This window comes from Myiozetetes cayanensis, unplaced genomic scaffold (genome assembly GCF_022539395.1).
Source record: "Myiozetetes cayanensis isolate MyiCay16 unplaced genomic scaffold, myiCay2020 scf2-11, whole genome shotgun sequence".
NCBI lineage: Eukaryota > Metazoa > Chordata > Aves > Passeriformes > Tyrannidae > Myiozetetes > Myiozetetes cayanensis.
Window position 1 is genome coordinate 3,242,580 of NW_026087411.1, and position 18,221 is coordinate 3,260,800.

Consider the following 18,221-nt stretch of genomic DNA (forward strand, 5'->3'; position numbering starts at 1 on the left):
GGCAAAGGAGCAGAGCAATGTATCATTTTGCCTGTGTTTAAAGCAATTCATCCCCTTTTCAAGTAGCTTTCTAAGTAATTCCTCACCAGAGCAATGTCTAACATGAAAGGCTAAGAAGAAGTCAAATTATACCCATAAATAGCAACATTTTTCAAGTGTGGATGCCCACACTGACTTTGACATCTGTCAAAACACCAACAGTCTATTCCTCTGGGACTGGGGAGCTACAAAGTGTACTGTCTGCTTACACACACCTAATTTACATCACACAGATTAGAAAGCACAGGTGACTCTGGTAAACAGAAAATAAGAATGCAAAGGTTAAGAACAGGCTGAACACTAAAATACTTGATTAGTTCTATGATATGAAATCACTTTAAATTGATTTGAGTATCTAAACCCTCGTGTTTTATTTGTACATAAACATTCAACGTGATGTTTAACAAAAATTACACGAGAGTTACTGAGGGTTTTTTCCTAAGGAAAAGGAGTATTTACAACCTTGCTGTTTTCACAGATCTTTGTCTCCCTAAGCATGCAGAAAATCTTCACTTAAAAGAAGACAGCAGAAGCAAGAGAAGAAAGCAGAAATGTTTCAAAAGTATAAAATACGAAACCCTTTCAAGTTGGTTTGTACTCACAGGGCGTGTTTGTGCCGTCCTTCCCTGACTGCCTGGATGTAGTGTACCAAGTTATCAAAGAAAAGTTTCATCATGTTCAGCTCCTTCTCTGCCCACCTGTGGCAATGGAAAGGGCAAGAAAGAATGACATGGTTTGCTTAAAAACATCCCAAGAGCCAGGGAAAGCAGACAGTTATTAGAGGAAAATGGCACACCCAAAGTAAACACCCCCTTTTCCATCTGCCACCAACTCAGCAGTATTTTCCAGTGCAGTCCTCTCTTCTTCCCTGCAATCTGTAAGGTTTCCTAATGTTGGTGTTTTCAGGCATGGGACTGACAGAACACTCCCTTTTGAGTGTTTAGGGCCTGTTCTTAAAGGCCCTAATTGAGAGAAGTCTAAGCCAAAACTCTGAACCAGGTGTGTATTTAAATATCATGTCAAAAAGGCCAAGAAGAATTGCTGATAATCACTGTCATCTTTGCCAGAAGTTCCACCAGACCATTCTCTACACTTAGACCAGCCAGTTAGAGCTTCTTCTAGTAAAGAATGCTGTACTGTGGTACCTTCAAATCTCAAAGGTTTTCTTATAAATGAAATTTTTGATTCCTGAGAAGCATTTGAGACACACTCAGAGCAGAATGATGGAACACCAAGTTATTAATACCTTTTACCACATGTTACTGGTGGTTTTCTAGCACTTGCTGCAAGCCCTTTGGGATTTAAAGGCTGGGTTTCTTTTTTTAAATATAAATCAGTCTCTAAATCAGCTACAACAGTAGTTGTACTATAAAGAAATGAGTCGGATGATGAAGAAATCTGGGCCTCAGTGATGAGACAAACCAGTGAGGTGAGAACCTCAGCTTGGCAACGTTTGGACCACACTGAAGGGACAAGTCTTGCAGTCCCCTCAATGCCATCACTACTCACATGGTGATCCAGTGGGTGTCGTAGCTGCTCCCAAATTGTTGGAAAGTCCCAAAGAGCTTGGGGAGGAGACGAAGGGAAACTACCACTGATCTGGGGGAGAAAGAGAGAAATGATGACATTACAGGATTGTTACAAAATGGAAAAAAAAAACAACTGAGAAATTAGTTAGAGAAGCTCAGGTTTGAGGACCAAACAGGCTGCCTGAAAATATTGTAAATTAAAGAATCATTGACTGGTTTGGGTGGGAAGGGACCTTAAAGATCAGCCAGTTCCAACCCCTGCCATGGACAGGGATGCTTTCCACTAGAACACATTGCTCCAAGCCCTGTCCAACCTGAACTTGGACACTTCCAGGAATAAGGCAGTCACAGCTTCTCTGGGTAACCTGTGCCAGGGCCTCCCTACCCTCACAGGGAAGAATTTTTTCTAATATCTCATCTAACCCCACTTTGTCCCAGTTTGAAGCCATTCCCCCTCGTCCTGTTGCTCCAGGCCCTTGTAAATTGTGTCTCTCCATCATTCTTGCAGGTTCCCTTCAGGTGCTGGAAGGCACAGCTGGGTCACCCCAAAACCTTCAGTTTTCCAAGCTGAACAATCCCAACTCTCTGAGCCCTCTGATCATCTTGGTGCCTCCTCTGGACTCTCTCCAACAGGTCCATGTCCTTCCCCTGTTAGTGGAATTTACCAAGCAGTTTTCTGAGCTAAACACACTTCAAATTCTTTCCATGTAACACCTTGGACTCACAGCTCAGATCAGCATCTCAGTGTGCCTGGAACTCCTCACACAAATTCACTTCTCAGCAACAGGGAACAACACAACACTGCAGGTGATTCCCAGAAAGGGAGAACAGACAAATGCAACAAGATGAGGAACTCAGGACACCCAGGGAATGGGAAAATGGAATATCAGAAACATCCACAATACACTTTAGAAACTATTTTTATTCTTCTGCTTTTGTCTCCCTGTGAAGTGAAATAGCTGTTAGAGTCAGCTTGAATTTCTGATACATCACGAAAACAGGTACCTGTCAAAGTAGATAATTTATGATTTAAGTTACCTGTTGTTTGCTAAATTTTCTAAGCAGCCTTCAATGAACCTCATTCGAATCTGCCTGTCAGTGAACCAGCACACCAAGGAACAGAGCAGCTTCTCTGCCTCATTTATTAACCCTTCAGAGAGATGAATCTACAGCGAGGACAAAGAAAGGCCAGTGATTACCACAGATTCATTTTCCTTTTAAAAAATTAGGGATTGTTTGGTACTGAACTTACTGCATCTTCATCCTGGACCAGATCCCACAGAAGGGTATTTCCTTTCTTACAAACATTATCCAGATTAATGTCAGTCACTGCATTGCTGTTGTACTGATGTTTATGAACCGCCGGTCCTGAACAAAATAAAAAGAACATTATTGAAGGCACCACCTAAACTGACCATTATTCCCTAAGTGCCCATACAACAACACATTTTATTTGTTAACTTGGTCGTTTCAAAGTGCTGTAATTGCAGCCTTTTTTTCCACGTATGGGCTCTTAAAAGGCCGTACAAGAAGCCAAGAGGGCAGTCAGGCCAATATTTACACTGCTTTTGGTTGATGGCAAAGTGCAATAAAAGCAGCCCCGAAGAACTGCAAATACAATTGCTCTGTAATTTAATTCATAGTGTAATTCAATTATTTTTTAAGCCTTTCTGTGGTGCTGTGGTCCCAAAGGGAGTTATCTGCACCACCATCACAGCTGGCAAGCAAGAAATGAGCTCGTTTCAAATAAACTCCCCTCATCCTACACGATTTCCTCCTCCCAAAAACCAGGAGAAACAACCCCCCTTTTTACACACTGTGGATATCAAAGTGCAGGATTTTAGAAACTCCTCCTGTTCTCACAAACACTGACAGATTTTTCACAGCTGGCACCCCTCATTTCTCCAGTGTTTGATGCTGTTTTCAGGTGGCAAAGTCAAGTGGAAAATTTAAGGCTGTGCAGAGCACTGTGATTGTTTGCACGTGCAAAACAGAGGTGTCAAAAATGATCTGCACTGAAGGCCTGATGCTCAAACACAAGGTGGATGAGCATCAGTAAGACTGAGTAATATCTGTGCAAAAAAAATGTGAAAGAATAGGCTGATTTACAGATTTACAAAAAGTTTTAGTAGTTTATTCAACCCTGCAGTGGAGAAGAAAAAAAAAAATCCAAATTTTCAATGCCAGGCTGAAGTTCTCATTATAAGAGATTTCTTACTCAACTGTTTCAGGAAAATATGTAAATAGTATTGAGTTTACTGACTGCTGGACAACAGCAAACTTGGTCCTACCAGGCTGGTGAAGAAAAACATCAGACCTTCACCATCATGTTTGAAAAGAGGATAATGAGAAAATAAAGCATATGGAAAAGTGATCTAATTCTTGAGAAATGTTTCAGCAGCAGCTTAAATTGCACCCAGAAGTAAACTAGAAGATTTGGCAGAGTAGGATTAAACAGCATAAAAAGCCCTTTACAGCAAACTCCCAAAGATATCCAGTTGTATTTTAAACCCTTTTCCCAGAATTATCTTCTCTAGAGCCCATCACGGTTAATTCATTTATGGGTTAATTTATGGTGACAAATGTACCGAGCCACAGTAAAATCCACCAACCAGAACAACAACTGAGGAGGGGAAAATAAAATAAAATCTTGCATTTCAGTATCCCCTTTCTTTATACTTTAATAACTTACTCAAAGAAACATTTACTGGGTTCTCAGTTGTTTTAACATGAGAAGCTGCAGCAGAAATTGGGGAGGGGAGATTTTAAAAGATAAACACAGCTAAACATACAACAATTCATCTCTTGGAGAAACAGTAAATTCTCAGCAGTCATCATGGTTTCTTTGGACAAATACATAGAAATGGTTAAAATAATTTGATTATTTTCATTCTAGGAGCCTAATTTAAAGTTACAAAACAAAGTTTTTCAGTTTTCCTTTTATGAGCCTTACCTTGGCTAAGATGTTCATGGTAGATGGAGGCCAGGTTAGGGAGGTGCTGCTGGAGATGAGACGTGAGCTCAGCGTGTGAATTAATCTGTACAAGCTCTTCCTCACAGCCAGACTCTTCCCCATCAAAATCTGCCATATTTTTCTCGGATTTTGCACTGACTTGAGAACTACTGCAGCTGACATCATCTGCACTGAGCATGTCATCGACCGTATGCCTGGAAAAGAAGGATATCAGAAGGGACAACATCAAGGAGGAAGTTGTTTACAGCGAACTACAAGTGAGGAGACATCTCCCTCAAGCTAAAGTCAGAATAAATCAGCTGTCTGAACAGCAGACCCTCACAGCACCCAGAAAACACATCATGGAGAAACTGAAGGTCTCGCTGGTCTGACTGTTTTAATATTAACCAAATACAGCATTTACAACACCAAAACTTCACCGAAAGCTTTCATCAGGTGTTACCAAGTCAGCTTACTGTGTAACTATCTGCACTGACCATGTAAGACAGAATTATCCTGAGCTCCAGCAAAATGCCCACCCAAAATTTCCACCCAGATGGGACATTTTGCTACCACTCGAAACTTCTGGAGCCGAATTTAATTGAAGGACCTACCCATCGTGGTGGTGGTGGTGGTGGTGGTGATGGTGGTGGTGGTGCTGCGGCCCGATGAACTGGCGGCAGTTGAACAGCTCGTTTCCGATCGTCTCCCCCAGGAAGTCGCCGGTGTGGGTGATGCAGGAATCCTGCGAGCCCTGGGCGATGTGAGCGGCGCTCATGTCCCCCGCCATGTCGTGCTCCGGCCCCTCGGCGTGGCCGCAGGCGTCCAGCATGCGGATGCGGCCGTCGGCGGGCGGTGCCCCCGGCTCGGCGTTGAACACGCCGTGCTCCTTGGCCGCCCCCCCGCCGGCCCCGCTCCTCTCGCCCGCCCCCGGCGCGTCTCCCAGGCAGATGCCCGCCTGCGATTCCAGTTTCCTGCCCCGCAGATCGGCGCTCCGGCCGCTTTTCTGCGGGTTGTGACTCCGCTCGTCGTCCTCTTCGTCGTCCTCCTCCTTGAGGGCCTCGATGTCGGCGATGTCCTCGGACTGCACCTCGCTGCCGGGGCTGCCGGCGGACTGGCTGGCGTGGCTCGAGTTGGCCTCGTTGCTGGAGCCGTCGCTGTGGCCGCTGCTGCTGCCGGGCCCGCTGCTGCCGTCCTCCCCGCTGTTGGCTGTCTCATCAGAGCTCCCTTGCATGGATTCCTGGAATTATTTGGGTTTTTTTTTTAAAGATCAGTGGAAAAACAAATCACCACTGGAAATGCATAACTAACATAATTCCAACACCGTTCTTCCTTTATGAGGAAAGGTGTCAAATCTACAGCTTTTCATTCCTTCTTCCTCACTTTGGCTGCCAGTAACAAAATGCTCTGAGCAAGATTCAGATTTAATAACTTATTTTTGCATCACCTGACTCGTAACAGGGGACCTGTGCAGGCTTGGCACGCGCACAGAGTCCCAGCGCAACAGAGAAACAATGTCCTGCAATCCCTCATGAAGGGATTCATCCAAACCTTTGTCTGAGGTGGTTTGAAAACAACTACAGCTAAAAAAATCGCTTCCATAGCTAACAACAGGTAGCTCGGTACCCAAATTCCCAGGCTAAATTTCCCACTGTCACCTCAGTATCCGAAAGCCGTTGCTGGACGTGTTTTGTTCTGTTGATGAGCTGCTCCTCCATCTCAATGTCGCTGCCTCCGCTCTGGTGGGTGTCACTGTTGTCACTGCTCTGAGGGCTTGCTGCTGGTGACCCTGGTTCAAAAAGCACATTTCCCAGTTAACTCAGGATGGGTGTTAACTGGAATGCAACAGCATTGCATAAATCTGCCTCAAGGGTCGATCATTCTCAAGCAACTCATGCACCTAAACACTAAAATTAGGTTTAGGACACTGAACATTTTAATACTTTGAATATTGATGTCTCTTCTTTGTCAGTATATAACAGTTGTACAAATTTCCTACATTCTACACAAACTAGAATTTTCCTTTGACTTTTCATAGAAGCATAACTTCAAATTTTTCCTAGTTGTTCTATTCAAATTAAAGAGCACTGCAGCATCAAAAGAATCAGACTGTGGTGTTATTTCTAAAATTGTACTTACAAGGTGAAGGGGCTGCTCTTCTGAGCTCCTCTTCTTCTGAGGGAAAAAAAGTAGGATGGAAAAATAAGTGACTTAAAACATTTTTGTTCATGATTCATAAAAATCAGCAGTAGGAAAAGAGAGGGAAACTCCTTTAGAGTAATGACTGTGTGGAAATGCAAAATAACCAAACCAGAAACAGCAGGTGACACCAAAAACTAGGGGGAAAGGAGATAAGTGTTTGTAAGATTATAGAGATGTGCAGTGGAACAACAACAGTTCACTGATGACTTATGGACCATCTCCTGAATTAAGGAAAAATTAAAATACTACTCGAGAAGAAAATTCTACTTTTAAAAGAAAAAGAACTCCTTTAGCCGTCCAACCAGAAGGGATCTGAAACAGAAACCTTCCCAAACGCACTCACCAAGTTTTAATGCTTTCATCTATAGCCTCCATTTCTGCTTGGAAAATATGCCACTTTTACAAAACCCTTCAAGGAGAAAGTTCTATACCTGCTTTGTGGTCAAAGTCAACGAGGAGACAGCAGAAATTCCCACCGGAATTCCCAGATAAGCACGAACCTTTTTTGTTTCCCATGGGCAGGTTGGTGCTGAGCAAAGATGCGAAGGAGCTTTGTTTGGACAGCTGAGCCTTGGCTGCCAGGGCGTTGTTCCACAGGGCTTTGATCAGCATGGATGCCAAATACAAGGTCTGGAAAGAAAAGCAGGGAACAGTGGCATTAAAGCAGGAAGGTTTGGGGTACAAAGATCCACTGTTAATCTTTGCAGACAGCCAAATAAATCCGTCAGAATAAACACAGGAACTGCGTAACGTTGGGTGAAACGCAGATAGAAGTTAAAACTTCAAATGTTCAAATCTTCAAATGTTCAAATCTTCAAATGTTCAAAAATCTCTGAAAATTAGAATTCAAAAGCCAGGAAAAGGGGAATGGAAAAAACATGACAACTTCACTCATGTAGCTTCTGCATTCGTGAATATTCCTTTTACTGCGTTCCCTTCAGGAAGGCAAATCCATCATGATTGATTGACATCATTGCTTTTCTCACTGCAGCGATTTTGGTGGCCTTGCCTTTACCTGTTCGGTGTGGGCACTGGGATGAAGAGTTGAGACAAGGTTCAGGAGGTGTCTAAGTGGGACAGGGTCCAAATTTTTGATCAGAGAAGGAAACAGGTCGTGGATGTAACGACTGCAGTGCTTCAGCTACAAGGCACAAACAGAGAAGGTCACGGGAACAGTAAAACAAACCAAAAAACAATCAAATATTGGCAAAATTGGAGCGATTAAACATCTTTGCACAAGTTCTCAGGAAGGGTTCATCCAAAAAATTCCAAGTTCCATCAGGTTTGCAACTTGGACTAAGCTAATTTTGACCCTGTGAAGTTTAGGGAAATCAAATCTAACAGTACCTGAACTCTCAGAATTTGGTGAAAAGAAGAACTGGGAGTTTATTTTGGATTTAACTTAAATATAACTTAAAAACAACTTGTAAAATAGGAAGTTTTTATGCTAAATCCTGAGGGGGAAATAGTCTTTGCAACTACCTTCTTAGCAGTGGTAAATACATTAGAGGCCAATATGACACTCAGAGAACAGACTGTGTGAACTGCTGAGGATTATAAATAATTCTTTTGTCTTTCCAGCAATGGATGTCAAAAATATGACAGTGTGTTTAGCCAGCTCCTCCATTTACACATTAAAGTGACAGTGCTCCTACATGTTTCCTCTTTGGTTAAATGCTGCTTTTCAGAGTCACTTAGGAGGGGATTTTTTTTTTTAATGTTTGTGTTCAAAAAATAAAATAATGGTTAGAAGAAGCTTCTAGAAGGAATTCTTAATGTTGGTTACCTCAAAAGGGTTTCTTTAAAAATTTGTTCATTTTGTTTTGCCTTCCTGGTATTAAAATATCCCTGTCAGCAATTTGGGGGGGGATGGGCATCTTTCCCAGGATCCAAACTGGAGTTTGGAATCCCCAAATCATGGGGAGTTCTACACAAGGATGCATTTAAACATCTTGAGGTAAGTGTTTCAATAAGGAAGAGAAATTTCTGTCCAAAAGTTAGTCTAAAAAGTGGAAAATACACCTTGAAGGCCTTCTATTCTTTAAGCCTTGAGGTGTCTGCCTTCTGAACAACATTATAGGTTAAACCTTTGACAGGAAGTAATCAGGATATATTTAATTTTGCAATCGAAGATATCATTTGAGAACATCAAGTCTGTCAAAATGTGAAGTGTAAAAGAATCCCTGAATTGAGGTAATTACAGTATTCTTCAAATCTATTAAAAATTCAGAGGTCTAACCTAGAGTGAGCTCATCAGGGAAGGTAATAAGCTGCTTTAAAAGTACAAGTGAAATAAGGAATTATTAATTACTCTGATACAAAAGATTAGAGCAAGTGCTGTCCTAATGAGCATTTATTAACATTCCACCTGCATGTTCTAATGCCAGTGGACCACAGAAGGCTCATGATGTGTGTACAGCAGCATTTGACTGAAAGAAATTATAAAGAAATACTGAGCACATAAAAAACCCTCTTCAAATTCTCAGATAAAAACACAATTTTATTTTTTTTCCCCCCCAAAAAAATCAAAGTGTCAGTTGTATTCAAATCCCCCTAATAAAAAATGTCACAACCTGAAATCAAAAGCACAGCAACCCAGGAAAAGCAGCACACAAACAAATCTTTCTGAAGGCACAAAGTCTGTCAGAGTTCCCAGTTTTAGCAAGCAAAAAAATAAAATAAAATCTCAGTGCCTTCTATAGATTTCAGCAGCACAGCTGTAAACTTCACTGCCACAATTTACACCTGATTGTTCCCACCAGCAGGAAGAGAGATGGAAGCTCCAATCCACAGGAGAAAGGCAATTTAACACTACAGTAAAAAATATTACAACTACCCTACAATCCTTCCCCCCATTCTCAGTGAAAAAAATGTGTCCTTGCTACACAACTTCATTTTTCCCCGTTATAAAAGTAGCCAAGGTGGATTTTTGCCTCTAATAAATAACCCAGTAACTGTGCTGGTTACCTAACCTGAAATTTTGGGCAGCAAAACACCGAGAGAGCCAAAAAAAGTGCAAAAAAACTCGACTTTAGGAGCGTCAAATAAAATCAACTTGCCATTTTCTGTAGTTTTTTGTTTGTTTGTTTTTCAAGTTTATACCCACCTGTGCTGCAGCCCAAATACAGTCGATGTGCTGAGTACTCAGTCTGCCCTCAGCTGCGAGAAAATTCAGGATCACTTGGCACTGTTTGATGATCTGCAAAGTGAGGAGATATTGAAGATTTACTGGAACAAGAAGGGACTCCTCCACCTTTCAACCAAAACCAATAATTGAATACAAACCTCAATATGTAAATTTGGTCCAAAAATGTGCTCAACGACATTGTTGCTGATCAGCCAGTCCGCAAGTTCTTTTGCAATGGACCTGGAGATGAAAAAGGAGTGGAGACAGGTGAAATTATCTGCCTGTAAGAAACATTTCCACTGTGCTCTTCCCTTGCACAGCACGTCCTGCAAGTCAACACCTGCACAAAACCCCTCCTGAACACAAACCATGATTCAATGGTCATTTTTCCAAGCAGGAAGTAAATTATTTCAGCATTATTATTTTCTTTAGCTGGATAACTGTAATGCCAAATATTAACATTTCCCACTCGCCCCTCTGGATCATCAGCAACAACTTTATTAAGTTTATTAGTTGATACTCAGCCATCTGCAACCACTACTAAAGACCTCACAGGTAAGATTTGACTCTGCTAATCATGAAATTCCAGAACCACTGACGTGCAGCTAAAGTGGCAGTGACAGAAAGGATTTTTTAAAGCAAATCATTTAGGTATTTTTAGACTCTCTCCCCTTAATAGCAACTCACACAGCTTTAAAAAACTCTGATTTACGTGGTCGTACTTACACACAGGCACTTCCAAATTCTCATTTTGCTTCATCCATAACAACAGGGAATTCTCCCCATAAGCAAACACTGGAACTGGACAAGGAACGGGGTTTTCCAAACACAAAAGTGGAGCTCGCAGAAAGGACTGCCCTGTCTGCAAACTGGTGCATAAGCTCCTTTTTATTCCTCCTTTTCAAGCAAACGTTTGTTCACCCAGAGTTTGGCACCAGAAGCAATTAAAAAGGACATCAGAGCATTTAAAGCTCGGCCTTGGGTGTAAATGGCCCTGGAATAACAGCGCTCTGTTCCCCAGGGAGGGGAGGATGGGAGGGAGGGGGTTTCTTCCAGGACTTGAGGAAGAGTTATTTTTACCACTGCCATCTGTGGCACATTTATGGCCACTATTAAAAATCCCAGCATTGCCAATCTTTAGCACCCACACGAAGAAAATCAAAACTCCTGAGGTAAAATGGGATTGCCTTTGCAGGTTTTCCAAAGAGGATTCACTGTTCAGGGGTAAATGTTTTGAGTGGGCTGATTCCTCTGGATGAACTCTTTTCTGTTCTAATTCCAGGACACCGGGAATCAAATATTCTGCCATGGTTCAAAAAAGATCATGTCCTCTAACACTGAAATAATAACTGGCTTGCAAGGATAACAATTTACCAACAGTAGCATTTCTGGTTTATTAATCCACCAGTTCTCACCCTGGGGATGTGCCCCAAGAGGGACTGAAAAGATAAGCGGGATCTGTTCCATGAATCCAAGATCTAGTTAAACAAACTTTCCAATGCCTCACTTCGAAACCAAACCAAAATCCAACTATCACCAAAAGATGCCCAGCCCAAACCAAACTTTGGAGCATCCCAGACTCCCCCAGGGCTTGGATTTCTGTCTAACAAAACCTGAGTCAATAGGTTTACATCCAGTCATATGTTGTATTTTAGCTCCTCCAAAGGAAAGAATAAAAACTCTCTTTTTTTAAATTACTCTGACAGTTCTCTGCCTCTAATCCACACCTTTTCCCCCCTGAAAAGCAATGGGGAACTCTCCTGAAGAAATGCCTTTTTTAATGGATGTGTTCTCAGCAGTAAAAACTCTTCATCCTGCTGGGGAGCTCAGCTGTGCTAAAACATCTCAGATTCCTGAGGGGAAACATTCATTTGATATGGATTCGTTGAGGATGGCCAAAAAACAAGAGGATCCTTGTGAAAGGCAGAATGAAGCCTTTGTGCTTCCCAAAGGGAATTGTTCCTCCCAGAAAGTTTGGCTGAGGGCACACCACTCGCTACCTTTTCCAATGACCGGGTCAGTACCAGCACTAAGTATTTTGCTCAAGGATTCACCCAAAAAAAGGCTGATTTCAGTGTAAATGGAGGATGTCTGACCTATTTCCCAAACACTTCCACTTTTCCTGAAAAATGTCCCCTCTTTCACATCGAAGGGAACAGTGAGAGTGGAATTTCTGCATGATGATCAAAGTAGAGATGTGCTTTTTCCTCTCACCTGAGAGGAGCACTACAAGGAATGGCTTTCCAAATTAGACATCAAATCACACAGAGTTTTAAGAGTAAGAAAATTCACCCTGGGAAGAAGATGGATGAGCTGTTTTTCATGGATTTAATAACTGGATAGCAAGAGGAAAAGTCATCTAAAGAACCTGATACTCTCTGTGGGTCTGTGTCGTGGTGAGGGAGGAGCAGAAGAGAATGCAAAGTCAAATGTAGCAGTTACTCTGCTTTAATTGTCTCTAAATCTCTAAATCTCCACCACACTTACTCAGTTTCTCCCCTCGAATTTTTACTGTAAATTCACTGGTAATTCATGTCTCTAAAAAATAACTGGTTTGCTTCCAAGAAATGAAATTCAAGCACTTTTGACAGTGGTTTCCTCAGGTATTCCATGAGATTGCAAGGAAGAGAGCGGGAGCTGGGCAGTTTGGGATCTAACCTGATGTTTGGGAGCTGCACTTACAAAAGGCAAGTTCAAGAGCCTGGATTTTGTTCATTATTATAAATAAAAGTATCTGTAAGGAAAGTCCAGTTTATGCATTTATTTTCCTGGGAGCTCAAAGAATGCCTCCCTTGAAGAGGACTGGGTTAAAATCCCCAAAAACACTTTAATCTAAGGCTGTGGTGCAACTCTTGGGAGCCACATGATGAGCCAGATCCAGGAACAAATCCCACAGCAAAGTAACCCCTCCAAAAAAACAAAAACCAACCAAACTTATTTATTCAAGCAGGCAATTCCCAAGGCAATTCCCCACAGAAGCTCCAAACCCCAGAGCAGCTCAGGGCTGGAGGGAGCACAACAGCAATTCCACAACCTCACCACCAGCCAGAATTTACACCCTTCAAAGGAAAAGATGGAGCAACAAAACTGGCAGCTTGCAAAGGAAGGGACACCAACATTTCTGCCCAAAAATCACTGAAATAGCAGCTCAGACACAACGACAGATGCAAAGCCCTGATCTCAGGCATTCAGGAGCAAGAAATGCAAGGAGGGTACAGAAGGCACCTTCCCAACACACAGTAAACTAATGGATAAACTACCATGTGGGTCACCAGAAAGAAACGTTAGGGAGCTGAGGGAAGGAAAAAAAAATCACTGTTTTTATTTTTCAGAGCAAATCTGAAAAGATCCCTGAAATGGGAAACAGAGGTGTTTAAATGATGCTGCCAAAACTCAGCTGGTGAGCTCAGACAAAAATTGAGAAAGCAAGAGTTAACACAAGGCAGGAAACTGCAGTGAAGGGGAAAAGCAACACAACACTTGCAGTGGAGGATCTCAATAAATAAGGAAAGGGAGGGAAAGAAAGGAGAAGAAATAGTCCAGATCTTTCTGTTCACAGGTGGAAGGAATGTTGGACACCTGAAATTGCTCTGCAGGAAGCTCTTTAAGTGGGGGTAATCCAAGTTTTTGAAATGAGGAGGGAAGTCATCTCAACCTGAAAACTGAAACCCAAACATCTGGCTGCCTGCCAAGCCAAGAGCAAAACAAACTATCCCTTTACACCTGGTATTTCCAGAAGCTGGCAACGTCCTCTTTAAGGGAAAAACAACCCTTTTTCCTCTCGTGGTCCAAATAGCACCAAAAAAAAAAAACAATCTTTCACTTCCTGAAAGGCACCATCATCATCATCAACATCAGCAAAACAGGCTCAGGAATCACTTATGCAAAGACCCGAAGATTCTTCTGTTCAGTCTTATTTTTAACCTCAGCAGATTTCCCATCTTCAGCAGCTCAAACTGTAAAGAGTTTGGCTCTACCTTAAGAGCCAGGAAGAGCTAAATTTAAAGGGCATCTCTGAGGGACATTGAGAAGCTGAGTCGCTGAGAACTGCCCACATCTGGACCACTCATATCCTGTCACCACAGAGCCTCAACCCCTGAGAAAAGCAGGGAAATGAAATCTGAAAAGACACACAAATACCTAGAGGTAGAAAACAGACTCCTCTGCTGAGCTTTCTGCTGCTTTCCAGTGCCATTTGTGAAATCCTGTGTTTGCCCAGACAGAAGATGTTTTATCTTGTCCCAGCAACGAGGCAGGAAAACATCTGCCAAAAAATCCTGATGACAATTCCAACCAACAGGGAAAGAGCTGGGCTACCTGAAAGCTTTTTCTTTTTTCTTTTTCTTTTTTAAAAAAAGATACCTCCTGCAAACCCACCTTAGCAAGATACAGAAGGAGAAATCCCAAAGGTTGACAGTTCCAAACGGCGTCTGGAAAAGTCAAAACATGCAATGGGCATGGACCAGACACAATGCAAAACATCTTCCTGTGGTAAATCTGCAGAGGCTGAAAAGGTACAAAATAAATCTTAAGACTTCCTTTCTCCACTAAGGAATGAAAAGCTTTCCTTTTGCCGCTCATTCAGTCCCTGCCAACTCCCTAAGTTGCCTTTTCATCCAAAAATCTCTCATGAGCAGGGGCTGGGATGAGAGGGAAGCTTTGTAGTGAACAAACTGGAGAAGTGAGACGTTTTCCCCATCCTCCTGCACTGGGGCTTTTCTGGTTATTTGGCTGGAAGACATCAGTGATTCCAAAAGGTATCAGAAGAAGAGCAGCAACACTTGATAAAGTCCCCAAAAGGACTGGAATCCTGATTTTTTTTAAAATATTCACAAGCTACAAAAAGTGGAAAAGAAGGTTTTTCTGTTCCTGCTGCATTCCTTTCAAATGACAGGCTGTTTACAGATGCCCTTGCCAAGAAAGTAATATCCCAAAGGAGAATTTGACAATTTCCTTCAGCTTGAAAATAACTCTGATGCTCCTGCCTGGTCCATCTGCTCTTCTGCAGGGGAATTTAAGCACCTTTCTCTTTTTCCACGGGGCTGACTTTTCTTTTTCTTTACATTTGCCACAGAAACTCCAACAGCTTTCTGTTAGGTGTAAGTGGTGGGATAACTTCTTGTCGATGTTATTAGTTAGAAACTATTCGGTTCAGGCTGTGTTCCAGCAGATGAACTAACAGGGAAACACCTCTGTTTGAGATTCAAACACCTCTCTTTGAGATTTGCAACGTGAGGGGAGGAGAGAAGAACTGGAGAAACCCGAGGTTTGTCAGCCCCAGTGTCAGAACACCCCACGTGCATCACTGCAAACATCCCCAACCCAGTATTTGCTATTTATTTGGTATTTTCACATCTTGAAGGAAGCAAAACTGCCCTGGATTCTGGTTCTTTGTGTCTGAAATACCAACCTACGAGCACGGATTTCGCTTCAAATATCCGAGTTGTTATTTACAATCTGCACCACTGTGGCTGTGACTTCAGTGAGATTTTAATATTAAAATAGTCAGCTATAATAAAAGTACCCAGACAAAATCAAGCACTGCTGCTGTGACACTTTAATGATCAACAGATAGTGGAGAGTGTGTGTGTGTGTGTGCCTGTGGCCCCCAAGGGAAACACCAAGAATGCATCACCCCCCAAGAGAAATGTAAAAAAGGGTCTCAGGAGTGAAATCCTAGAATTGACACACTCTGCCTGCCATTCCACAAGAACACTTCTTTCAACCACTCAAACACGTATTTTGGGTTCAATTCCAGACAGTTCTAACAGTAAGTTTAGAGTCACTACAAAAAATTGGAATACAATCCCACAGGTGAATCTTGTCAAAGAAGTTCCCTTTAAAAGTGTTCAATACACCTGAATTACAGGAATCAGGACTTGGAAGAAGGAAACAGCAGCACTGCCTCACAAACTCTGCAGAAAACCAGAACAATTCTGGGAGCCAGTGAGGGCAAGACAAGCCTTACTTAAAAATATAATCCAGGGAAATGAGAAGATGGGAGAAATGGTATGAATTGGATAGGAATTAGCTGGCTCTTATTTACACATCACAATGACAGGTATTTATTATTTCAGCATCTACATTTTTCTAAAGCTCACCTTGGTTCTACGTTTTAACATGGCAAAGAAATCCAGAAACGTTGAGAAATGTCTGAAATTTACCATTTCCAACCCCCCCTGATTAAAATATTTGCAATTATCCCCACTCCCCACTGGGTATGATCTCTAACACCACAAGAGAAGAAATGCAAGCACATCACACACTTGAAGGATTCAGAAGAAGGTTCCTACTTACGTTTCTGTGTCTGAAACTAAGGACTCATTATTACACACATCATTGAAGGTATGAAGTTGGTTCTACAGTTGGAAAAAGGAAGAAAAAAAAATTACAATTTTATCTGAGCACTGGGTGAGGTGGTTTTGTTATGTTTAAAAGCAGCATTTGTGACAGCAAACGAATTTTTGCGGTGCTTTAAATGTTTTTAAATAAGTTGTTTGGACAGGAGTGTGAACAAGGATAAATTTTCTTTTTTAAGCTATTAAATGATGTTCCGAACCCCCACCCGCTCCAGAAATCAAACACACTCTGCAAACTGAAGTTTTAGGGGGAGCCTCACAATTGTTGGAGCATTTACTACAACAACAAACATTTCATTATCAGTGTTGAAAGTAATAAAGCAGAGAATGGAAGCCATATATTTTTATATGAAATGAAGCTTTCAAAGGTGTCTGAACTGATAAGGTAAAAAAAACCAACAAAAACCAAAACCCTGTTAAAATTCCAACATCTCCTTTCCACTTCTTTCCTCAGCATCAACTTTCCAGACACAGAGATGGTTCAGTATCAAAATTCTTCCCATGTACGTGGTATCTTTAAAAATATTTAACATAATGTAATAAAATTAATTTGGCATCTTGTTTTCAAAAAAATTCAAGGCACAGTAAGGTGAATTTTGGAAATTCAAATTAAATTTGTGGCGTAACTCTGTCAAAATATTTACTCCTTCCTTGAAAGGAGCCCAGTAGAGGCACTCAGTGATTCAGGTGAATTCAGGGATCTTCTCAAGTCTTTACACAAAGATTTATTCCTGAATGATCTCAACAATTTTCATGGGAAAAAAAACCTGTCTGGAAGAAACCAAACTGAAAATATGCATTGAAAATAACGAGACATCAGAGCCTGATTACACAATTATTAACAGATCAGTCACTGATACTTTCAAATGAAATGTATTTAGGAGTGGAAAAACACAGAAAGAACTTAATGAAGAAATTGTTACGATCAGTTAGAATTGGTCAGTTCTGAGGGTTCATTTTCACACATCCCTAAGTGGAAGGAGAACAAAACAATCCTATTTGTGAGGGAAAAGTAAAGAGATAACTGGGGATTCTGGAGCTGAAGCACCTCAACAGATGACTGGAAGGTGAAATGAAAGAGAAACAAGGTAACAACAAAAATAAAACTTCCTAGGATTTGAATGAGAAAGAAGAATAAATTGTCTCAGTGTTCCAGAGAAGTTTTAGAGACTTTTCACATGAAAAAACAAAAGCCTCAGTAAGTTATTAGCATCCAATATTCCATTTTTACAAGCTGAAAACTATTGGCCTTAGTCTAAAAAGACTGTCAAATTTTGGTCCTGGTGATATGTGTCTGTTATTAAAAACTTTCACTTTTACAGTAGTATTTATCAATCATAACAGATGAAAACACATCACTCCTTAAAATTGCACACTCCCCTAAACGAACAACGTGCCTGAAAAAACAAACCAAGTAATGCATCCTTGTTTTCAGACTTTCTTTTGGCCAGGATACACAAAAAGACATGCACTGGTAGTTAACAAGGAGAATCACATAAAACCAAAGGGAACTGCTTTTAGAAATTGAAATCTAACGTAATTGGAAGTAAGTAAATATCAGAAATTTATTTTAAAACCAATCACACTGAGTGGATGGAGTTCAGACTTTTCTTTAGAACTTAGCAGAGGTCACATCCCTGTGCAAATTGAACATTTACTGTGGTTAAAACCCAGCAATGATATGATTGGGAGTACTTACAGGCTGCTTTAAATTGCCATTTATTAAAACAATTGCAAGTACTTTTATCTGTAAATACAGTGAGGAGCAAAATCTAGATTAAGTGAACTTGTATTTAGGAAGGGAGTCCCTCAGTGATATCTTGTCCAGAACAGAGCAGGCCAAATGTGTTTAGAAAACATAAAACCGAAACACAAAAGTGAAAAGGCCCAGAAGAATAAAAACTTTCCCTTTTGCCCTGCTGTTTTCTATGTTTGTAACACACATGGAGGAAGCACTGAGAGACAAAGGATGCCCAAACATGTCTTGCCTGCTGTGACATGGAGCATTTCTC

At 41.3% G+C, this 18,221-nt stretch overlaps 1 protein-coding gene across 11 annotated transcripts in view; it reads right to left on the reverse strand.

The window, feature by feature from the left end:
* The window catches only part of USP34 (ubiquitin specific peptidase 34), a 101,449-nt gene that overhangs the window by 47,861 nt on the left and 35,367 nt on the right, over window positions 1-18,221 (reverse strand). For 8 of the 11 annotated variants that reach the window (XM_050316490.1, XM_050316493.1, XM_050316491.1 and 5 more), the window contains exons 8-20: window positions 16,148-16,209; window positions 10,009-10,090; window positions 9,830-9,922; window positions 7,739-7,864; window positions 7,224-7,353; window positions 6,661-6,696; window positions 6,180-6,310; window positions 5,136-5,761; window positions 4,522-4,736; window positions 2,821-2,936; window positions 2,607-2,734; window positions 1,549-1,638; window positions 642-737 (exon numbers count right to left, since the gene is read on the reverse strand). In XM_050316490.1, coding sequence (XP_050172447.1) covers window positions 642-737; window positions 1,549-1,638; window positions 2,607-2,734; window positions 2,821-2,936; window positions 4,522-4,736; window positions 5,136-5,761; window positions 6,180-6,310; window positions 6,661-6,696; window positions 7,224-7,353; window positions 7,739-7,864; window positions 9,830-9,922; window positions 10,009-10,090; window positions 16,148-16,209 — 1,931 coding nt within the window. The remainder of the gene's footprint in view (window positions 1-641; window positions 738-1,548; window positions 1,639-2,606; window positions 2,735-2,820; window positions 2,937-4,521; window positions 4,737-5,135; window positions 5,762-6,179; window positions 6,311-6,660; window positions 6,697-7,223; window positions 7,354-7,738; window positions 7,865-9,829; window positions 9,923-10,008; window positions 10,091-16,147; window positions 16,210-18,221) is intronic. The other 3 variants (XM_050316489.1, XM_050316498.1, XM_050316499.1) reach the window with 1 other exon arrangement.